At 33.7% G+C, this 24,715-nt stretch overlaps 1 protein-coding gene across 2 annotated transcripts in view; it reads left to right on the top strand.

Moving 5' to 3' along the window:
• sty (sprouty signaling antagonist) overlaps positions 1–22,391 on the top strand; it is a 53,650-nt gene extending 31,259 nt beyond the window's left edge. For both annotated transcript variants that reach the window (XM_017620368.1, XM_017620369.1), the window contains exons 2-3: positions 17,845–19,330; positions 19,744–22,391. In XM_017620368.1, the coding sequence (XP_017475857.1) occupies positions 18,044–19,330; positions 19,744–20,655 (2,199 nt within the window). In that variant the 5' untranslated portion in view covers positions 17,845–18,043 and the 3' untranslated portion in view covers positions 20,656–22,391. The remainder of the gene's footprint in view (positions 1–17,844; positions 19,331–19,743) is intronic.
• The last annotated feature ends 2,324 nt before the right edge of the window (positions 22,392–24,715 follow it).

The raw sequence follows: 24,715 nt of genomic DNA, 5'->3' as shown, positions 1-24,715 counted from the left end.
CACCGCAAAAATAGTTAAATTTGCATTTCTAATTGTAAGAAAACTCCTAAGATGGCAACCCTGCTTACCAATTTAAAATAATATTTTTGGAGTTCACCTTTTTTTCTCCACTGTGATAGCAAAAAAGTGCTATATACACCTTTGGCAGCTCATGACAAAATACTTAATTAATAATTCAAAATACAAAATTCACAAATAGAATTTTAATAGCTTTTATCACAAATATGGCGCACTTATGTCATTTTATATGTACATGTACAATTCAATATGCGATACTCAAAGCTTTAATTGTTTCTGAAGAAAACTGAATTTATGGACAATTCCATTTGAGGTTGTACGGATTTCCGTTTCAAATTTTTGACTCAAATAAGCATTTGTATGCTATGCAGGCAAGTGTGTCTTAGCAAATCTAAAAGCAATGTCTGGCTATAATCAGCTTTTGGTTTGAGAATAATTAAGAAAAAAATAAAATTTTTATTTTTGAAAATAAATAAATGCATGAAAATCAATGATATTTATGTAGTATCTTAACAAACTAAATTTGTAACCGCTATTTAAAAAACGAATCTATATATGTATAGAAATTCGTTTAACCCAATCTCATTCTGCCATTTACGTACTGGAATTTCGCCTCCACTTTGACAATAGAATTTCGGCGCTTGTAGCTGAAATTAGTAGAATGCTAGTCAGTGAATGTAAATATAACTAAGCAAATTCACAAAAATAGCAGCTGCCTAACCCAATTGCCACCACCGACAAGGCGGAAAATGTGCGAAGGCGCCCTCCCACCCGGCCGCCTCACAAAACAAAAAGAAAGCTTGAAATGATGCTTGACATGGCGGCGTGCGTTGTCTACGTTGTCATGGAAATATTTGGCTAAAAATAGTAACAGTCAAAAGTTGAAAAGTTCAAATATATAAATAACTGCTTTAATGGATCATGTTGTTGTTGTGACCTCGTAAAATGCGGGAGGTTACGTAATACGAGAGAAAGTCATACTACATATTTTCTTAAGCATAGCATTTTACAAAAGCTTAATAAGCTTGCAAGGAGTAGCGCAGCTCAGAAGCAGGCGATGATAATTTGATAATAGTGCCGAAAAAAAAATTTACAAATGTTAGTAGAATTTTTGATGACTAAGTCCTAAGTTCTAATTTTTTCGCCTAATAGGGTTTTCAATTTTATTATATATATACGTTGTTTTCTTTTTAATGGTAGACACTCTTTGGGCACATATGCATATGTATGTGTATGAAGATAACAGCATACTGGCACACATACTGTTTATACATATACATATGTATGTACATACATATATGCATGTACATTTATAAATATACATATATTTTTTTTTCGTGTGTACCCATACACCTTCGCTGCAGTGTAAGCTCCTAAAAGGCGTGTTGAGTTATGCTAAAAACGAACTTGGCTTCAGAGGGAAGGAATTCCATAGCATACACGTAGGCGTCTGCGCGTGGTTGAGCATACAATACATACCTACTTGCGTGTGTGTGTGTGTGTTTTTTGCATAAATATGTATGTACCTATTGTAGGTATAAAAATATAAAAGTTGTATGTAGGCGCTTTTCAGCTGCTGTCGCCCTAGCTGTTGTACTTGAGTTGCATGGTAGACAAAGGAGTATGTAGGTACATACCTATGTATGTATGTATGTATGCATGTCAGTAAAAGAGGGTTGTACGTGATTGACTAAATGATAAATAAGGAAAGCCCAGCACCTACACTTTCAAGCAAACAAAATTATGTTGGAATGTACAAAAGTGACAATTACACACATTAAGGTGGTTCATTTAATCTGAAAAAAAAATCTGAAAATGCTACTCATTTAATAAAGAAAGAATTTAATTCGTGATTCAAACATTTTTTTTTATTTTTTCTCCTTCAAAGTGAGTCACTCTAATATGCATTGGTAATTTTGCTACTTACAAGACTATAGGCTAATTTTTAGTATACATATGTGTGTTTGTATGTACATGCATATAAGCAATGTGTTCGAACACATACATGCAATAGACCGTACCACCTAACAGGCACACAAAAAAAATGTTCGCCNTACCTATGTATGTATGTATGTATGCATGTCAGTAAAAGAGGGTTGTACGTAATTGACTAAGTGATAAATAAGGAAAGCCTAGCACCTACACTTTCAAACAAACAAAATTATGTTGGAATGTACAAAAGTGACAATTACGCACATTAAGGTGGTTCAATTAATCTGAAAAAAAAAATCTGAAAATGCTACTCATTTAATAAAGAAAGAATTTAGTTCGCTATTCAAAGATTTTTTATTTTTTCTCCTTCAAAGTGAGTCACTCTAATATGCATTGATAATTTGCTACTTACAAGGCTATAGGCTTATTCTTAGTATGCATACATATATGTGTTTGTATGTACGTGCATAAAAGCAATGTGTTCGAAAACATACATACAATAGACCGTACCACCTAACAGGCACACAAAAAAAAAAGTTCGCCTCAAGTCTAAAATATTTTTGTAGTACCATTTCTAAAACAAATTTTTTTTCTTTTTTTGCTAAGCCTAGGGGTCGCTTTGTATGTTTTTTTCCTTGACAACTACTTAGATGCACCAATTAATTTTTTTTTTTTTTTTTTCGACATGTAGTTCTACTGGAGTAATCAAAATACTTCCGTGGCAAAAGTTCATTGATTTATGGCAAACTTTAATTTACGCGTTACATTAGCATGGTACGTTAGGGTATTAAGAAATGAAATTCTGAGGTCAATGAACTTTGGAACAAAACAAAAATATTCTCGACACAAAAACATCGATATATCATACTTTGAGATCCTACTGTAAATGGCGAAGATATTACGATTTTTTTTTTTTTGAATTTGCAAAAATATTTTACTCAGTGGTATACGGCGAAATTTTTGGTAATGTCTAATGCTCATACACACACATATATGCGCACATATCTTTATATTGCTTACTTCAAAGACTCTTCTTTTATTAAGATATTTGCACACATACATATGTACATCCATACAGATGTATGTGGCAGTATATATAAATTTGCATCACAGTTAAGGATTCATGCCCTTAGGCTCATGTTGTTTTCTACAGAATTGGTGGCGTTAACACCGCCGACGCCTACGTGCTTTTGTTTTCGCACGTGTTCACTTTTCGCTATCTTTTACTTATGTATGTACTTTCTTTCAAGTACAAGAAGCGTTGTCTATGAATACAATACGTACATACATACATACATACATACTATTAAATGCAAGAAAGTTTATTCCTAAAATAAATTTTTGCCTATAGAAATATACACGTACTACATACGTACAAACGCACATGCTCATTAGGGTGATCGTCAGCAAATGTCAGCATAAATATGTTCGTATTTTTTTAACATACAAAATAAAGACATCCACGAAAAGTTCCGAAGTTTACATACATTTTTAGGAGACGCTATCAAGGTTTGAAAAAATTGAAATTTTAAAAGAAAATCGCAAAAATTCGACAAAGTTTTGTCTTTGACCAGATATTGAAACTTTTTCATGTAAATTAATTTTGAAATTTTCTTGTATGGGTTTATTTTTTACGTAGAACACAATGAGAGGTTGCTCCATGATGTTGATATTTTAAGGACCACTCTAATGCACATGCACATAGTTTGTATGTACATAGAAACATAAAATCTGGATGAGAATATTTTCATTATGACTCTTTAGGACTTCATCCTTTTGGGAAATTACAGCTTTAAAGCTATGCATGAAGGTAATCTCTCTTCACATTGGTTTGCGTTGGTTTGTACTGTATTAAAAACATGCAATCCAAAACCAAAATTACAAAACCAAACCAAAATTAAATATAAAAATAAAAATAATATGTTAAAACTTGTCAAAATATGTGGTGCGACAATAATTACTTCGACCACTGTATATACATACTAGTAGTATCTGATATTTCGAAATAAAGTAAAAATTAAATTTGCGCAATTGAATTTTGAAATTTCAATAGTGGTTGTTCTTAAAAAAAAAAAAAACTGATCCACTCAAGCTGTAGGGAATGCTGCAAGCCAAGAAAATTTGTTTTTTTTCTGGACTATCCATAAGCTGCACTGTCGAAGCTGTCCAAAATTCAAGTGTCTATCACAAAAAAAAGTATACCCGCATACAAGTACATAGAAGTGCTATACATAATACAAAATTTTGTTATGCGCACCTACACACACATATATGTATATACATATGTACATTAAATACCACCCAAAAAAGCTATTTTCACAATATCTACACATAATTTCATTGACGTCATCACTTTTGTTTGTATTCGCAGCCATTTCATTCATGCACTCACACATTTGTAAATGTGTTTGTATGTACATATATATGATTTTATGTATTACTTCCTTTGAAGTTATATACATATACAGAGGTTGCTGTAGCCAAAATATTTATGTGACGCGCCTTATTCAATGAAAAGTTGCACCTTCCTCTACGCACATTGTTGCACGCACCCACATACATATATAGGTATATATAGTATAAAGACATGGGTATGGGTATGTGCCCAGTCTATGCGCCTCCCAAATATTTTACGTACATATGTATGTATGTACTCGTGTTTGTACAAACTTTCCTTTCCGTTTGAGGCAAATTCGGTTTGTTAACAATCTACGAAGGTGTCGCTGATGGCAAACAGCTGTTGGCAACTGCTGAATGAATTTTATAAATCCAATGTTGAGTGTTTAAAGTGTATTGGCTGTCGCCAAAAGTTATAGCATGATGGTAGAACTTTAATTTGGGGGCGTGTTGTGAAAGTATTTGTGGGATATGCGTGGGTAGTTGTTATTCAATAATAAACTGCAGGCAATCAATATATGTACATATTCATACATATATATGCATGTATTAGGGTGATTCAGGTAAAAAAAAACATTNTCTGAATCACCCTAGTATGTATTTATGTATGTATTTTTCGATGCCTATTTTGGTATTGATTTTTATAGTTGGAATCCATTGATACATTATCTAAATACATTTAGTATCGTGTGTATGCACCTAGAAAAGTATGTGAATATACATAGGCCACTGAAATATCTTCATTTAAACACCCTGTACGCAATATGGCTGTAATATTTCTATCATACATATGTTGCTATACATTTTATTTTATTTTTATTTTTCAAACAACATTCCGTTCATTCATCTGCATTTGCATTCATACATATGTATGTATATGCCACATACATACATACATACTTGAAGTGTACATATGCATGAATGCATGCCTCTTTGTAGTATGCATACCTATCTGTTTATCTATTTCTAAGTTGAACATTTGGTGTGAATGATATGAAGCAAACCCATCCAAATTAATTACAGAAAAAAATTTAACTGTGTATTTGAAAATAGCATTCTTCAATTTTGTATACTTTAAAATTAGATTTAATCATTTATGTACATATAAACAAAACATAAGCGGTCATGATCGTAATACTTATCTCTGCAGAATTCTTTGCATATTTTAAACGTATTCACTACAATTAATTATCACTATTTTTTTCATAAAATTTATAAGCACAACCTGCATTTGCTTAAAATCAATTTCCTAATAGAAGTAATTTACTTACGCGGCAAAAGCGAAAATCCATTAGATTTGCCTGTGGTCCAGTACGTATGTATATATAAGCTGAAAAAGCTTGTATGCATTATAGAATAATAAATATGAGTGTGGAAATGAATATGAGTATGAGTATGAATATGAATCCGAATATGAGTATGACTATGAATACGAATATGAGTATGAATATGAATATAAATATTAATATTAATATTAATATAAATATGAATACCAATATGAATAAGAATCGAAATATGAATATGAAATTAGTATTAGTATGAGAATGAATATGAGTCTGAATATGAATATGAATACGAATACGAATACGAATGTCAATATGACTGTGACTACGAACATGAATACGTAAAAGCATCGAAATATGAATATAAAATAATATTAGTATGAGAAAGAATATGAACATCAATATGAATGTGAATATGACTATCAATATGACTATGAATGTTAATATGACTAAGAATATGAATATAAATATGAGTATGGGTATGAGAATGCATTAGTATGGATATGACTGTGAATAAAAATACGTTTATGAGTATGGATATGACTAGGAATATGAATATGAATATGGGTGTGAGTATGAATATGACTGTGAAATAAATATGGGAATATAAATACGATTATGAAAGTTTGGTTAAATTTTGTGATTCAAAAAAACCAATTTTCTCAAATCCTTGTAGCGACCCCCAATATTTTTTTTTTTGATTCTTCTTCTTCTTTATTCTGTACATAGAAGAAAATAAAGAGTGCCCCATGATGTTGTTATGTTTAGGGACATGTATGTATATCAAACGATACCAGAAAAGTAAATCATCTAAAAAATTATTATTTTTGAATAAGTTTGTAAATGAAAGTTACTTATTGGTTAATAAAAATAATCTAAACTAAGTAAGTTTTTCGAACGGTGTTGCCACTAGTTTAAGCTTATAAATGTATAGAAACAATTTAAAAATGCATTATTTTTTAAATAAATTCGTTATTTTAGAATCTAACAAAATTTTATTTTTAAATAGAGTTGCCATCTAAATCAAATTTATAAAATTCAAATTTTACAGTGCAGCGAATAGTTATGAAATTGACAGGAAAAATATTATCGTAAATAAGTGAAGGTAAATACAATATCTATATTAGTTTTGCGACAATTTCGCTTTCTTTTCAAACTTGTTTTTCCTTAATAGACAAAGTACTTAGTTCAAGCCAAACACTTTTGGTGCAGAATAAATGTAGTCACATCCATATGTACCACCCTATGTCAATTTGTATGTTACTGCGTGTATGCATACATATGTCAAAGCAATCCAACGTTTATCGTATATTACAGGTCGCATTTATGTAACGTGCATGTGCATAACTTGTTTGTCGCACTAGCATCACAGTCACGCAGATGCATTCATATGTACATAGGCGCATTTGTATGTAAGCATTACAATCATACATATGTCTACATGTACATTTGTCTATAGAAGTGATCGACCTTTGTCGAGACTTCTTGCTTTTACTGCACACTTTTGTTATTGTTGCTGCTGCCTTTAGACTTGGTTCAGACTTTGTTTCGTTTTTCTTTTACCAGCTGTCTGCCTAACTGATGCACGTAGCAACAAATTTTTATTTTTATTTTTACAAATTGTCTTTTTTTTCGTTTTGCGCCCTTAGATTTCATTCGTAATGATGGTTTCCTTAATCCGCACGATCACTAAGACACAGCAAATACTTACAAGTGTTGCAGCTGTAATCTCACTGCAAATGCATCTGAATACATACCCAGTGGGAAAAGTATTAATGCATTCCATGTCTTATAAATAATCTAATGTATTTCTTATGAGTTATACATTTAATTACTGTTTAATATGTAATCCGCATTCTAATGTACATATTTTGTTTTTTTTGTTAAACCTTTATCGAGCGTATTTCTTTTAAGATATTTTTTTTTAATTTTCTTCTATTTTAAAATTGCATGCTACACTGTAAAATTCTTGAACAGCTTACTTTTGAACCAGCATTGAAATACCATATCTTTTTATTTTTTTTTTTTGAACATATGACAACCCTATTAATTTTTTTTACTATAATGATTTGACACACCATTAATTTGGTAGCCGGGTGAAAATTATGTATGTATTTATTTCAGCGACGTAAAATAATCATTATTTTTAGAAATCATAAAATAATGATTAAATGCTGATTTAAAATATTTTGCTCATAATGATTACCGTCCCTGATTTATTTAATTCAATTTTTAAATGATAGATATATGACAGCACTGTTAAATTTCATAAATTCTCAAAGCCATACCGTGTAAACGTAAACATAATAGAAAAAATTCCAAAAAACTTTCCAACATTCATTCCTTAAAAAACTAATGTGCATTGTACCTACATGAATGAACATACATTAGGTTAGTCCTTAAAATATTAATATCAAAAATTTGTATGGGGCACCTTTATTTTGTTCTACGTAAAGAATAAAGACCTCCATGAAAATTTCAAAGCATTAAACAAATTTTTAGGCTACCAGGGGTATGAAATTTTTTTCTCACAAAAATTCAACAAAATGTTAACTTGAAATCTGATAACTTCACATATTATTTAAACTTATTCCTACATATAAATTCATAAACTCGCCGAGTCAAAATTTTGTCGAATTCTTGCAAGGAATCAATTTTTTCAAACCTGGAGGAGACCCCTTAAATTTTCTTTTAAATTTAGAAATTTTCGTGAATGTTTTTATTTCGTACGTAGATCAAAATAAGCGGGAGCCTCAGGATGTCGACATTTTTAATGACTCTTTTTGACCACGATTTACACTGCTTCACCACACTGTACCACTTCTAAACGCTTGTTTTTTCTTCATGTTCTTATTTACGTGCTACGTTCTTTGATATGTTGCAAGTGCAGCATCTTACACACTCAACCACTTAACAACAATAAAGGAAATTAGATATGTGCATACATACATATGTATGTATGTGTGTACATAAGCATGAGTGTATGTATGTGTGTAAGCGTGATTGTGCGTGTGAGTAATGAAGTCAGCAGCACTTACGCACAATTGGCATCCGTTGATGGCAGCTGCCGGTCGGTCGTTTTTGTTATTATAACTCAACATTTGTTGCAGTCATACCCCAGGTAGACCCTTAGAGCATCCGGCGTTTTTTTTTTTTTGTTTTAAATGAGATAAGTGCAATTTTAGTAAATGCTCGGCAGGAAACGGAAAACGTTCTCAATTGAATGCCAAGTATGAGAAAATAAAAATCAAAATGATTTTTAAAAATGCATCCAAGTCGAATGGGCTTATAATAGAAGTGCTTAAACATTTTTTTTAGTATTCATAAATATTTAGCAATAAAGAGAAAAATAACACTTCGCTAAGCAAGGAGGTCCGTGGCAAAAATAATCGAATAAATATTTAAATGCCACTATAACAAGCTTGTTCCGTATTCAGCTATTAAGTTATTATATATGTAAATACATAGATACAAATATATTTATATAAATACATACAAACATACATTTCGAGCCCTAACCGCCAAAATAACGTAAGCGACATTTTTTTTCAAAATTTTCTTTTTGATGCAGAAATATTCCTAGAGCATCTAGATGCATTTCTGCATCAAAAATCAAATTTTGAAAAAAATGTCGGTTACGTTATTTTGGCAGTTAGGGCTCGATATGTAGGTACGTAACTAAATACATTTGTATGAATAAAAATGTTCTGCTAAAATCATTATTTTTTTTCTTGGTGCGAAAAAAGCGCTTGAATTATTATTCAGCGTCAGCGATTTTCATGTGTAAATCCGTTCACTTACTACATGTAGGCACATACATATACCAATATCCATACATACATATGTATGTCCGTATACATATGTGTATCCATACATACATATACATACATATGTATGTCTGTATAGTATGTATTTGTCTCGAAAGCAGTTTCAATAAATGTTTGCATTTATTTTTGATTTTAAAAGTCGCCTGCTGATTATATTTCCGCTCTCGTCTGATAATAGTAATAGCTAAAAAATAAACAAAACTACATGAGTATTTTTTTGCTCGGACGATAAGCATTTACTCAAACAGGTCTTCTTGCATATACATACATATGTATATATGTGTACATTAGGGTGCATCAATCAAAAATTTCATTATTTTCATTCCGTTGTTTAAATTTTTTAACATTTTTATGCAAACCTTTTAAACTTAAACTCTTCTAAAATCTATTCGTAAAAAACTTGATTTTTGGAGATATTTTCACAAGTAAAGCTCACGCAAATTTTAGCATACATATTTCCGAAATGCATACATATATACATATATGTATATTTTTTATTGAGTGATGCACCCTAATGTACATACATACATGACTTTGTACTTTGAGTTAAGCTGAGTCTGTGACTTTGAAAGAATAGGTAGGCTTATTAAATATTTTGCCTTTTTGTACATGCACAGTGTGACCAAGTTACCTTTTTTGGGGCTAAATTTAGCAATTATATTTTAGCTTCGTTGCTTTTTTCAGTTTTTATTAATTTTACCTTTTGTATGTATAAGTAGGATTTATCTTTTTGGTACTCTAAGAAAAAAAACGATTTTAGAGAAATATTAAAAAAATTTTCTTTCTTTCTACCCCGAAACGTGTTCGACTAATGAGGCCAAGCTTTTGGAAATTCGAGCAGTCAAGATGAACGATTACTACAATTGCAATATAAATTCTTACTGATCAAGCTCTTGTTAGTGCTTTACCTTTGGAAGTCTTTGGAAGCTGTATTGTAAGACCTGCCAATAACTCTGCTATTCTGAAGCAGCGAAATGATGTTTGTTTTTTTTTTTTTAAGGAACGGTTGTCAAATAAGTAATGAATTAGAGCAAGCGTGCAACGGTCTGTCTGAAGATCTGAAAAAAAATATCCATGCAAAAGAAATATTAAATAGTCGAGCACGGAGTTTTTAACGTTTCAAGAGATCAAAAAAAAAAACAGGCATCTTAAGGCTGACGGGAAGTTTTGAGTGAAAGAATTTTAAAATTAATTTAATGAGTACCGTTAAATTGAGCTTGTAGAGGCGCTGTTAAATTTTTCGGCGTTAATGAGCTGACTTTTTTACTTAAATTTTCACTGTCTCTAACATGTTGTACCGTTTTTTAAAAGTCAATTTAGCTTAATATTTTCTGATCATCTGGTCACACTGTACGTACATATTTTCAATTACTATAACACCCATGCAACACTATGCAGTATTGTACACTTATGCAAATGTGTTGACTTAATAAGGATGTGTATACATATATGTATGTATGCATATTTTTAATTTTTATTTTTAATTCTTTACGAGCATTGCATTTTCTAATTTTGCAAACACACACACACATAGCTACACGCATGTATTTAAATACTTATAAAATTGATTAAGAAATAAATGAATGTCGACTAGTGATCTTTGGCTCGTTTGGTTTATCAGTTTCGAATGCTAATATTTAATTTGTTTTTTACTTCTTGTTTCTAAAAATATTTTTTTATGAAATATATATGTAGCATATTTTGATTGCTTCTGCTTTGTTATTTCCTATATTTCGAGTTTTTATTTAATAAAGACGAATTAAAAATGAGGAAATATTTCATAATTATTTGTGTTGCGATAAATATGCAAACATAAATACATGCTTACATATGTATATGTATATGTACATGAATACATACATATGTATGTATAAACGAGAAGTTTCGCACATTGCCGATTGTATAGCTGTCAAATTTAAATTTAAATAAATAAAACGTTTTCTCAAGGGTTTCAAAGCAATTCTATTCAGTTCGCTTCAGCACTGAGTCAAACGTGAAATCAATCACTTACAAATTTTATTGTTGGCTTGAAGTGACTGCTGAGCTTAAAGGAAAGCCAGCACACCTATGTAGTCCCAGTGAAGGACTCATTGGGATACCTCATGGATCCAAACCACCAATTTTTATACGCTAGCACTTTCCTCATCCTAGATGCTCACATGTATGTACATTAGGGAATTTTAGTGCTCCCACCCCTACGAGAAAAAAATACACTCCGCTTTTTTTTAACAAAAAATATTTAGAGGTCGCTCCAAGCGTTTGAGTTNAAAAAGCGAACTCTAACGATTATTTGACAATCAGTGGCAGGAGTAAATGGTTTTTAGAATCAGTTAACAAGCCTTGATTGTCAAGCAGCGCGACTATTCGAAATTCCGAATTTCGTAGCTTTAAGTAATCAAAAAATTAATTAACATAAATTAGTTTAAAAGAAAACCAAATGGATTTTTATGCGTTTCTATGAGTAAAATAAATGCTTTGGCACCCAGAATGGGCGTTTGCTGTGCGTGGGCGAAGTTTGTGACTGGGCACTTTAATCGCTAGAGGATTGTCTGTCTACGAGAATTTCAGTAAATTATAGATTAGCATAATACATACGTACTTATGTGTTGTCGAAAATATCACTTAAAACAATTAAACAAAAATATAGATTTCTGTTATACGTTTATATGTGCAGGCCACAGTAGTGAACAGTTCTATACAGCTAAAAATTAAATGAAAGGATATCCCTCCTTTGGAGCGACTATGTCCATAATAATAATAACGAAAAAGTGATTTCAGAATTTGGATCTCAACATTACGGGGCTTATGTCACCATACCATACAAAAAACAAAACGTAAGTGCGCCTGGGCCATATTGGAGAAGTGAAACTTACGTTACATATGTATGTATGTAGTTTGTCATATAACCAGTGAAAATATGTACATATGTACATATACATCTGCTTTTGCTTAATGTTATTTACCTTGATTTTTATTTTTGCCCCTATCTTTACGCATCTTTGTTTTTTGTTTTTATTTTTACTTTTGCATTTACCCTTTTCTATATCTATGTACGTACTCACCTTTACTTTCATTCTTATCTTGGTTTTTTTTCTAACTGCTATTCTTTAACCTTTTATTAGCAATTTTTGTTAAATTTATACCCTGTGCATACACTCAAAAAGCGCGTGTTTCAGCCCCAATCATTTCCGTGAGCAATATCCGTTGAATTTGGCAATTTCCTCCCAACCAACCAACCGCAACTAAAGAAGTTTCACTTCAAAACGAAGAACCCTACCAGGAATGACAATAGCTCTGAAATGGAATATAGTAAACACTTTTTATGTGCATTTATAAAAAAGGCGCAATTTCTTTAAATCGATATTTTGATAAGGGTGGTACTATAACATAAACAACTGTCAAAAAGTGTGAGATGCAAAAGCCAAATGTTGTTCGAATCGGGCAGGAATGCCCCATATACACTCCAGGGAGTTAGGTTCGAACGAACTGTTGTAATGAGTTAGGATGAAAAATATCTCATTGTTGCTTATTAATTCGATTGTACATTTTAACCTTCCAACTTTCCTTTTTAATGACTGCTCTTCCTTGTTTAACGCTGTAGCCGCCTACGCGATATTGGTCGTGTTTAATAAAACACACCAGTCGTTATGTATTAATGTAAATATATTTAAATTAATAAGAACAAACGGAAATAAAAACTTGTTGTAGATATAACAACAATTCGATTGCCAAATTTTATTTTGTACATATTGTACATACATACATACATATGTATATCCACTTCTCAGCGCAGAATTTCGTATTTTTAAACATTTCACGTAATTGTTGCTATTTTTCATTCTTCCAATTTTTTTTTGTATTTCAATTTATCTCTTTCACTTGTTATTTTTGGATATTTTGATGTTCACGAGTGCTTCCTATACTACATATGTACTTATGTATGTATGTACATAAGGGTGGTCCTTACAAAATCAATTGAACGACTTTTTTCAGTTACACCCCCACAATCGGTCATAATACGGTCATACATATCACATATAAATTTTTCTCCCAATTCCTCTATAGATAGGTACTCATAAACTTAAAATTTAATTTTTTTTTTTTTTCATCTAATACCCAAAATCGATACTACCTACTATAGTCGAAATATTTACATATAAATGTATGTCCCGATTGGAGTCGATTAAGACGTCTTCATAGGGTAATCCGAATTTTGACCCCTGTGCGACACGCCATAACAGACTTCAATAGGGACCAAAATTTGTATGTGATATCTTCGGCTATAGTAGCATCGACGTAGGAGTTGAGGCTTAGGAAATCTGATGTACAAACTTGCTCTCTACATTTAAGTAGCACCCTAATGTATATACTTACATCCTTACTTTGTGAACATCACAGTGTGGATGCAAATCTGTGAAATTTCATTAATAATATTGAAGAAAATAATTTTTGTGCAACACATTAAACAACAGCAACGGCAACAACACAGAGACAAATCATGCCAAAAATATTCATTCAAAAATTCAATCAATTGCGAGTTTTTAATGGAAGCTGCGTATGTTTTGTTTAAAGCGGAATCGAATGTTAAAAACAAAAACCTAACAAATTGAATAATGAACTTAAAATAACGTTTTTTTTTTTTATATTTAATCCATTGGTATTTTTATGTTATTTTTTCGGCGCGTTTGCCTGCCAAACGCCAATTACATATTTCATTCATTATTATTGCGACAGGCAATGTGTTAAACTGACAATTAAATATGACGAAAGGAAAATAAGTGAATGAATATATGTATATTAGACCACACCACCCTAAAAGCAAACAAAATAGTTCGCCGTACATCCCTGAGGCAGCAATTTTTTATTTTTTTTAATAGTTCTATTGGAATAATTAGAAAAAAATAGGGCGGTACTTTAGGGTGGTAGGAACTGAAATCTGGTATGTAAATACTAAATTTTCCCCTCGAAAAAGAGCATCGATATTTCATACTTTAAAATGCGACTGTAAATACCGAAGATGTAATGAAAATTGTAAAAAGGTGATCCCTAGATTTGGCCAAAAGTAAAAATCGAAATTGCCTTGCAAAAATACTTTGGACTCAGCAGTGTCGGGCGAACTTTTTTTCTGGTATGGTCTAATGTACATACATATGTATGCATATACAACCATATGTAGATGCATGTGTATGTATATATAAGATATACAACACAAATATACAAAAAGATCGTGCAGCATCAAGTCAAATTCATAAATTGTAAATCGGGATGTTCGGAATTCAACAACTGGCCGCACATTCCAATCCAATGAACTCAAAATCGAAAATTTTTTATATATTTTTTTTTTTTTTTTTAATTTTTTTTTTTTTTTAAATACATATTTATGTATACCTACATACTAACAAAAGTGTGTCCGGTCAATAATTATATACTTTTGTTATATATTTTCTAAATATGGGCACACATCAAGTTAGCAAAACATGGCAAGAAACCTCAAAATTGATGTAGTCTTCATGGTCTGCAAAATGTTGCAGCACTTTTGAATTTTTTGTTTACTTTACTAAATATTACTCCTTTAGATTTAAAGGCCAGGTAGAGCGCATGCAGTGTAGCTTTCCACTGAAAACCCTAAGTGGGTGGTGAAACTATAGATTTGGTCATGTAAAGATTTTGACAGAGCTCCCGTAGCTCGCCGGGCAGGTGGACTCTGCTCTAGTACCCCTTACCATAACTATCTACATATGTACATACATCGTACATCAGACTTCTACCCTCAAGGGAAGGGTGGAAACTAGAAGGTTCAGAAAAGGGGCGAGTCTATCTATGTATGTACACACAGATAGCTCAAAGCTCGATAGTAGGTATGGTTGATGGTGGTATAGCAATCGTTTATTTTCTACTCAACATCAAACTGGCTCTACATAGAAGCAAATTTTATTGAATTTCATACGAAAAATTTTCAGAACTCTTTTGTTTACTCTCATTCACCTTGAAAGCCAAAAATGTAGATATATTGTTTATACACCCTGCGAGAAATAGGACTAACGACGAAGTGTTTTCATGTGAATATGTATGTAACTGTGTATGTATGTATGTATGTACTGCGATGAAAATATAAATTGTGTATTTAGTGTTTAAAATTTTTTTATGAAAGCATAGTTCATTATATACTTTGTAGCACTTGTTATAGTAAAAATTAGTCGGCTATAAAACTACACACTAAAATTTTTTCTAAAACCTCTGAATAAAAAATATGAAAATTTAATATTNGAAAAAAAAAATTTTTAAATATATTCAAATGCTTTTAGTTTTGATGAAGCAACTGAAATATTTTATTGACCTTTAAAATTTAGAGTTTTCAAATATCTGGTAACCCTGTTTTTCAAAATTTTTTACCACAAACCTACAGAAGATATCAAGTAGAAAACTAAAAAGAATTAACCACATCCATTGAGCTGTTCGTGCGTGATGTGGTTATGAAAACTTAAAATAACTAATTTTTGTATATAACAGATAGGATTATCGGTTATTTAAACACACTTAGTAAAATTTTTACATTAAAGAAGCATCATAGCGCTATTTTTTGAAGACTTCTGAAGGGATCGAAAAAAAATTTGGGTCGCCCTAATGTACATATTTAATAAGAATTGTCTTATTTTTTAAAAAGGTTTTAATTTTCAAAAGAAAAAACTATAAAATTAAAATGGTTCAAATTTTATAAATATTTTGTTGTAGAAATACTCAAAAAGAGTCGTTTTATGTTTAAAAAATCTTTTTCAACATAACATTTTTGCTCCTTACAAAAAAAAAAATAGTTAGAGTTTTCAAAAAAAGTTTAAAGTAAAAAACAAAAAAAAAAAATATAAATACATACTTTAAATATAAAAACTGCATAAAATATACAATTTTTGGAAATTGAGCAATAATCTACACATATGTGTTCCGTATTCCTTTTAAATTCCTTATACATGCGCCTCTGTTCCTATTGGGGTGGATGCTTGCATACGCAACTAAGTAAGTACATGTGTATACATATGTATATAAACAATTAGGGGAAAATACTTAAAATTTTTCGAATATCATTTTACATATTTTTCACACTAAGTATTTATAATAATTTTTGTTTATTAAGACTGTTATGGAAAAATTTGCAATTATTTTTAGTTTAGTGTAAAATTATCCATATGTATGTATGCAGATTCATCCACCAGTATCTAAATATGTAATTATGTATGTGTAGATATTTTCAGCTGTGGAAATATACATGCTTACATATACATACATACACATGTACCTACGTGCGTGCTTTTATGGAAAAAAGATATGAATGCGTAAAATTAGTGGAATAACTCTGCTACATTTACATATTTATATGTCTATGGATGATTAATAACTTCAAATATGTATTTAAAAAAGAACACAACATTTCTTTTGCGATAAAGAATCTCATTTTAGTAGTAATCGAGCTTTGAAAGCTTTCCACTGCACTAAATTGTGGCTCAATGAACACTAAAGCTTTCCACAGTCTCCTAACTTTAAAAGAGTGATGATCAGTAAGAGCTTTTACTATATGCGCGCCTATTAAAAATCTGTAGGGAGCTTTAAAAAGCTTACACCGCATTATATGTTTTGGAAGTGATTTTAAAAATCCAAAAAAAGCTCTGAAATTTTTTTACCGTGACTGCCTTAAGAAAATATTGAAAGGGAAACTCCAAACCACTAACGGGTAGAGAGAGAGAGAGAGACCTTTCACTCTGCACTTGTCTATACACAATATATAGAAAGCTGAAGAGAGCTTCGCCCGCGAGCACGGGTGGTGCCCACCACCACTATAAGCCCGTTATGGGTGAAAGAGCTATTACCATGTGCCTGTATACCTATATAGAGCTCCGCCCACAGGAAAGGCGCTATCTATACCGCCCAGAGCTTTTTTAGCTGTCTATATATTTTATATCAGCGATGGGCAGAGAGAGCTTTTACTCTGCACATGCCTATGCAAAATGTATAGAAAGCTTAAAAGAGCTTTGCCCCCGGGAAAGGTAGCGCCCATTGCCATTTTATATGGATGCACACGGAATAAAAGCTGGTTGCTAACACCTAAAATCACGGCTGAGTGAAGATATATTTTACCCTGGGCCACTAATATATATACATATGTATACAATCTAAAAATGGTTGGCACCGTTGAGGTGCCCATAGGCCAGTCACGACCAAAACCTACCCCAAGCACCCAAAAGTAAAGCTGCAGGGAGTTCAATTTTGATAGCTCTTCCTCCTCAGAAATTTTTTACAAACATAAGTATTGTGCTAACATCTGTACATATAACATATTTTCTATGCCTGTAAATTGCGTTTAAATAATTCTTCCCTCTCTCTTTCTCTCATTTCAGAAAGTCAATCGTTTCGCTCTCAAAACAGTGCCAATTGATCAGCATCTTCGTTCAGAATTACAAACTGCCGACTAAGCATTATTAACTACCATTCGGCAATTCGCTTGAGCAACAGAGCAAAAGAATGAGGGAAACTGATGGTCCACGGCTAAGGTACCGAGGGCACTGAGGTTTCTCCAACACAAGTTTGCCACACTACATGGATCGTAGAAATGGCGGCGATATTTTGGCGCCACCGCGGCCCCCAAAGCACTTACCACGTGTACATCGTCCCAGAGCACCCGAGCCAGAGACTATGCTAAGCGAAATACAAATGCAACAGGAGTGGCAGCAACAGCGGCGGGAGCAGCAACAGCAGCTAATGATAACGACGACGACGGCAGCGGCAGCAGCAGTAGCAGCGTCGACACCATCAGCGATAACGGCGACGACGACGACGAGCACCGCATCAACGCAATGTACAAATGGTAATAACCAACAACAACAACAGCAGCAGCAGCAACAACATCAACAAAATTTAAATAGCAACAATCATCCAAGTCAATATAGTATTACGAGCGTAGACCGAGGTGTTGGTACAAGTACGAGTACGAGTACGAGTCAAAATGATAACGTTAACATTTCTAATGTCGTTAATACGCTGATACAACCAGAATACGAGGACTACGAAATTCATCATTTGACGATACTGCCACAACGGCCGACCACTTTAAACCTCAACCGCAATAACAGTCACGTTAGCACTACGTCCTCTTCGACGTCGTCGTCCTCCATAACAGCAGCGAATACATTTACGAGGCGTAGACAATTACCGGCTACGCCAGGCGCTGCCGCACGACTACTTGTAAATAGTAATAATACCAGCAGCAGCAGCAGCAACGCCCGCACTCAAGCGAGCAATAACACCAACAGTGGCCTCAGTGCTGGCATCGCTGGTTTACTCAGTCATTTCCATAGCACCGAACCAGCTGCTGCTGCCACATCAGTCACGCTGGCTCAACCGCGACCCGAGTCCCAGCGGCTCACCAATGAGTATGTGGATACTCCGTTCCGAAATGCTGCAGCCAACGCTGTTATACCGAATCAACTGCAGCTACAACACGCGTCACGCGCGCAACATCCGGCGGGACAGCATGATGGCGGTCAAACGACAACGCATCATCTGCTTTTGTTGCCACAGCGTGAATTCCGTCTGCAACATCAGCAGAATCAACAGCAACAGCACCAGCATCAGCAACACCAACACCAGCAGCTGCTGCATACGACGAACCGCACGACGACGGGAACTGTGGGTTCGGCGACCATCACGGCGGGCATTGATGGCACGGACGGCTTCATACATTCGCATCATAATCACAAAACGCCCACGTCCAGCACTGTGACAGCGATAACAACCTGCCCGCATACGGGCAAGGTGATTCCAGTTGCGTCGCAGAATGGACACCACCACAGCGGTGGTGGCGGCAGTTTGGGCAGCTTCACCAGCTCGCAACAGTCATTTACGCCGGCAATCACGAAACAACCCGCCTCAACGACCAACAACACCACCAGCACCACCACCATCAGCCAAATGTCGCACATCGACAGCAACAATTGCAAATTTGCTAAAGATTTACCCGCATTCGACGACCTACTGACCATGCACAATATAGCGACGGGCATCTCCACGCCACAAGGCATGATATCCGCCGTACATGGCGCCAGTCCGCTCGGTACTCCCATCATCATTGGCGGTGGCGGCAGCGGCANCAAATTTGCTAAAGATTTACCCGCATTCGACGACCTACTGACCATGCACAACATAGCGACGGGCATCTCCACGCCACAAGGCATGATATCCGCCGTACATGGCGCCAGTCCGCTCGGTACGCCCATCATCATTGGCGGTGGCGGCAGCGNTCGCAACAGTCATTTACGCCGGCAATCACGAAACAACCCGCCTCAACGACCAACAACACCACCAGCACCACCACCATCAGCCAAATGTCGCACATCGACAGCAACAATTGCAAATTTGCTAAAGATTTACCCGCATTCGACGACCTACTGACCATGCACAATATAGCGACGGGCATCTCCACGCCACAAGGCATGATATCCGCCGTACATGGCGCCAGTCCGCTCGGTACTCCCATCATCATTGGCGGTGGCGGCAGCGGCAGCGGCGGCGACACATCATCCTTAAATCAAATCATCTGCCCACGTTGCGGTCATTGCCGTTGCGAACAGTGCCAAAGTCCACCACATCTACCGCAAACGTGGCTCTGCAATAAGACCTGCCTCTGCAGCGCCGAATCAGTCATCGATTACGTGTCGTGTCTATGCTGCGCCAAAGCGTTATTCTACCATTGCGCACGTGACAATGACATGGACTGCGATGATGGTTCCGGCACACCATGCGTCGACAATCCCTGCTCGTGTGGACCCTATAAGCGTACACAGCGTTGGGGTTGGTTGGGCGCGCTATCGTTAGTGCTACCCTGCCTTTGGTTGTATTGGCCAATGCGCGGTTGCGTCTCGTTTTGCGAGAAATGTTATGGCCGTATTGTGGGACGAGGTTGCCGCTGTCAACAGACCGACTCACCGACCAATATCATACCAATCTCACAATTGGGACTAACGGGAAATGGCAGCAGCAGCGGTACGGCAAGCATTTTAAGCGGCAACAATGGTGGCGGCGATTCGTTAAAATCGGCGGCGGATGCACACCATCATCATCATACGCATCATCATCATCATCACCATCATCATATGCGAAAAGGCGATGTGACGCCCAAGAAACGACTGCTCGATTCGAATGGCGAGTACTAAGTAGTTAGTATGTGTAGAAAGAAAAAGGGTAGCAGAAAATGATGAGAATATGTATGTATGTATGTACTACACATGTATGTTAGGGAATATGCCATTTACATGTAGATACATACAAACATACAAACATACATATAACATAGAAGAAAACTAGCGTACTACCGAGTAACGAGTACCGAGTACCGTGTACCGAGTTGGATTCGAAACGGAAACGAAATGTGCAGCAACAGTAAAAGCTGAAGATGAAGATGAAGAACCACTGCTGGCGGTGGGTTGTGGCGAGTGCTAGGTATTTAGGCAACAGTGTAGTGAAGTGCATACGTGAGCGGTGGTAGTAGAGCTAGTTTTGCGAGCAGATCAGCTGTTTCGGTTACATATGTATGTATGTACACTTGCAGGAGAACACATTCAACCTTCTGAGCAACAGTATTTTAATGTACAATGACTTGCATTTAGCATACGCAGTTGATTTCCGGTTACGCCTTCGAATTCGCTGTCTCTCTGTCTCTCTCTCTCTCTCCCTCTCTATCTTTCACCCAAGCTGTGTACCGGTGAGCACACTTGCGCGCGACTTTAAAAAGCAGCTGTGCTGGAGATTTAGCAGAAGAAGAAGCAAAGCCAGCGCAAACGAAAAAGATAATGTACTATATCGTTAGATACTCGTATTTAAGTAAATGTTTGTAAATGATGATTATTTTTTTTTAAATAATAATGGACAAGCATTGAGGCGCACGTTTACGCAATTCTGCAGTTGAAGATATCTATGTATGTACTATATAAAAGTACTGTTATTTAGTTGCTTATTTTCAAACAATTAAATATCAAATGTACAAGTAAATTCTGACCGCTGCTGTATGTAGGGTGTGAATGAGAGAGCCCCAATGACCAGAAAGCGCCAGGCCCACCACCGCGGCAGTTGTCTAGTGAAGAGTACATAGTATAGGAGACGATGAAGAGTAGAAAGCAGGAAAGAATAAAGGAAACTAACAGCCTTATCATATCGAGTCTTAATCGCCACAAAAGCGTAACCGACATATTTTTTCAAAATTCAATTTTCATTTTGATGCAGAAATGTTCCTAAATCATCTAGATGCATTTCTGCAACAAAAAGAAAATGTTGGAAAAAAATTTCGCTTACTACGTTTTTTATGTAGCGGTTTCGGCTAAATATATAGACATATGTATGTATGTATGCGCGTAGATCCGACTCGATTTCGAGTTACATATTTACATACATGATAAGGCAGGCCGCAAAAAGTTAACTGCAAATTTTAAATTAAAAAAATATTATAAAATACAGAACGGTGGAAACTAAAACAAAAAAAAAATAGTAAACAGAAGAAAAGCTTAAAATAAGGAGTAATTAAAAGTAAAATATTGATAGGTGTCGTAAAGTAAAGGAAAATGAGAAATTCATTATTAATTAAACTATATGTTTTAGAGTAAAATTTTAATAACCAAAGACTGCAAACAGATAATTATTAATAACTAGAGATGTTAATTTATGAAAGGAAGAAGAAATGAAGAAGTGAATATGCTTTCTTATTTGATTTGTTCGATAATGCATTGCTGATGTTTATTGTACGAACGCGACTCTTTTTATTTAACTTTCCATGGAATTTTTTCTATTAAAAATTTTTTAACAAAATTCTCAAGCAGCTTTGACAGTTGGGTCCGTGAAGCACGAATTGACGCATTTAAGTAACTTTTGGCAGCTACATACATATATTGCAAAAAAATTTTTATTTTCAATTTTTTTAAATAAAATTTGCGCATTATTTCTACATAAAATATGTTTAAAATTTTATGTTATTATTTTTTTTTACTATTTCGCTTTAAATTTAATTTAATTTTTTTAACAGTTGGATCAGGGAAGCACGATTTGACGCATTTAGTAGCTTTTGGTAGCTTTTGGCAGCTTTATTTTAGAAAAAAAAAAATGGAAATTAATGCGCAAATTAAAAGTTTTTAAAGACATTCACATTTTTTTCAAAGTAAATTTTGCGCATTATTTACATATATTATAAATTGCGTTCTTAAACATCTTTCAAATTTTTTTTATTTGTTTATGTTTTTTTGACATTTTTGTATATTTATTATAAATTTTTTTGGTATATTTTTTAAATTTTTACTGCTTTTTTTTGTTATTTCGCGTTTTTTTTTTCATTTGTTCACCATCTAAGTCAGGTCGAAGTATCGCAACGTTGACATACTTTATAAAATAATTCCATTCTAAAAATATTGAAAATAAATTACAAAAAATAAACCGATTGTATATATGAAAGTGAAAACTAGGCGCTTTTAACTAGGAAATAGAGAATAGAGCAAACAGAAGGAAAGAAATGTGTGTGTATGCAAAAAAAAAACTTGGAGTTCTAAAGAAAAAATTTGAAAATTAGGAGTATTTGGTACATTTACAGGTACAAATCCATTAAGGCAATTTAGAATACGCTTTTGAAGACACTTGCTACTGAGTATGTATCTATCTTACAAAGAAGGCTTATAGTTGATAAGTACACACAATACATACATACGCACACATACTGTTGTTACTTAGTAACATTTTTGTTGTTTTTTTTTAATTTAAATTTTATTATTTTTTAGCCACGCGGAAGTATGCAGAGTAAACGAAAATATGCAAGCATACCAAACAACAGTAAAACTGTGTTAGTAAAAAAAGTCAAAACGCAAAACTATTAACTTGAGTATTTGAAAACAGTTTGAACGGAAATATTTTTTATTTTTTTTTTTTGCATACAAATGGCTATCATAAAAGTGCGGTGTTTTTCAAAAGCTATTCGATTTTATGAAAGCAGCCTTAAACATTCGTTGTATGTACGTTTAATAAATACTTTGCCTATCTCACTCCACACTTCTGTTTTCTTTAGCGAAACTTCAAAAAAAGCAATAAAAAGAACCACACAAAAAAACACAAAACTAAATAATCAAAAGTAGTGAAAACAAGAAGAAAAGTAAAACATTTAATCATAACTTGAAAATTGCAGAAATATTACAAAAGGAAAAAGGTTATGAAAAAATAAAAAAAAACTTCGTAAAATGTATTTTATATAGGGAACTTTTTGTAGCTTATACAAACAAATAAAAAAAACCTTAAAAAATAAACAAAAAAACAGCGTAAATACATACGAAATTCGCTATTTACTACCACAAGAGAAGAAAAATAAATTTTTTAGCATTGGTTTTTGTAAAATTATTTTATTTTTTGTCTGTCTTTAAGCCAGTTAAGTTGAGAGTTCTTGCAATCGCCTTTATGCCACTGGCGATCAGAAGGAGCTTTTACGCTCTACGCTGCGTGCAAGGAGTTGGCTATTAACATAAATATTACTTTTCAAACCTCAGAGCTTTGAAATCAGTGAGCTTTATAATAGTGTTTATAATTTGGGCAGCTTTACTGAAATTTCGATTTAGGCAGCTTTTATCTTCGAGATATTTGATTATAAAAAAATGTGTTGGTTTAGCAATTAAAGTTATCGAAAGCTCATAATAAACTCTCGACGCAAGCTCTGTAAGTAAAATTATAACTTGTTTTTAATGCCTCAATAGAAAGGAAATTATACTCGTAAGTGTGTTCAAAAGCACTGTTGAGCAAAGGGAGCTTTTACAATATGCACATCAATGCATATAAAACAGTAACGACCAAACCATAGTTTGCGGGAAAAGCTTTTTTTAAAGATTTCAGTAAGTCAGTGGGGATCAGAGAAAACTTTTACTCTGCGTACGTCCATATAAAATTCAAAGAAAGCTTTAAAAAGTTTCTCCAGCGACGCTTGTTTTGATAGATGTTGAATGAGCGCGCACGAGATAAAAGCTCTTTCTAGACTGATATATGTAACAGAACAGGAAGCTTAAGAAATATCTATACGCGGATCGGTCTTAGAAGTGATGCATAATTGTTTAACTCTTGTTTTTTTTTACTGTTTATTTTAGCCAAACTGCAAAAGTTTGCAAAAGCATAAAATTTCGGTACTGGTAGCTTATTTTATGCAATTTCTTTTTTTATAAAAGATTTTTTAATTAAAATATTTACATTTATGAAGATTGT

This window comes from Rhagoletis zephyria, unplaced genomic scaffold (assembly GCF_001687245.7).
Source record: "Rhagoletis zephyria isolate East Lansing unplaced genomic scaffold, Rhagoletis_zephyria_1.1 Rzeph_scaffold_02130, whole genome shotgun sequence".
In the NCBI taxonomy this organism is placed as follows: Eukaryota; Metazoa; Arthropoda; class Insecta; order Diptera; family Tephritidae; genus Rhagoletis; species Rhagoletis zephyria.
This window is presented reverse-complemented; position numbering and strand designations above follow the sequence as displayed.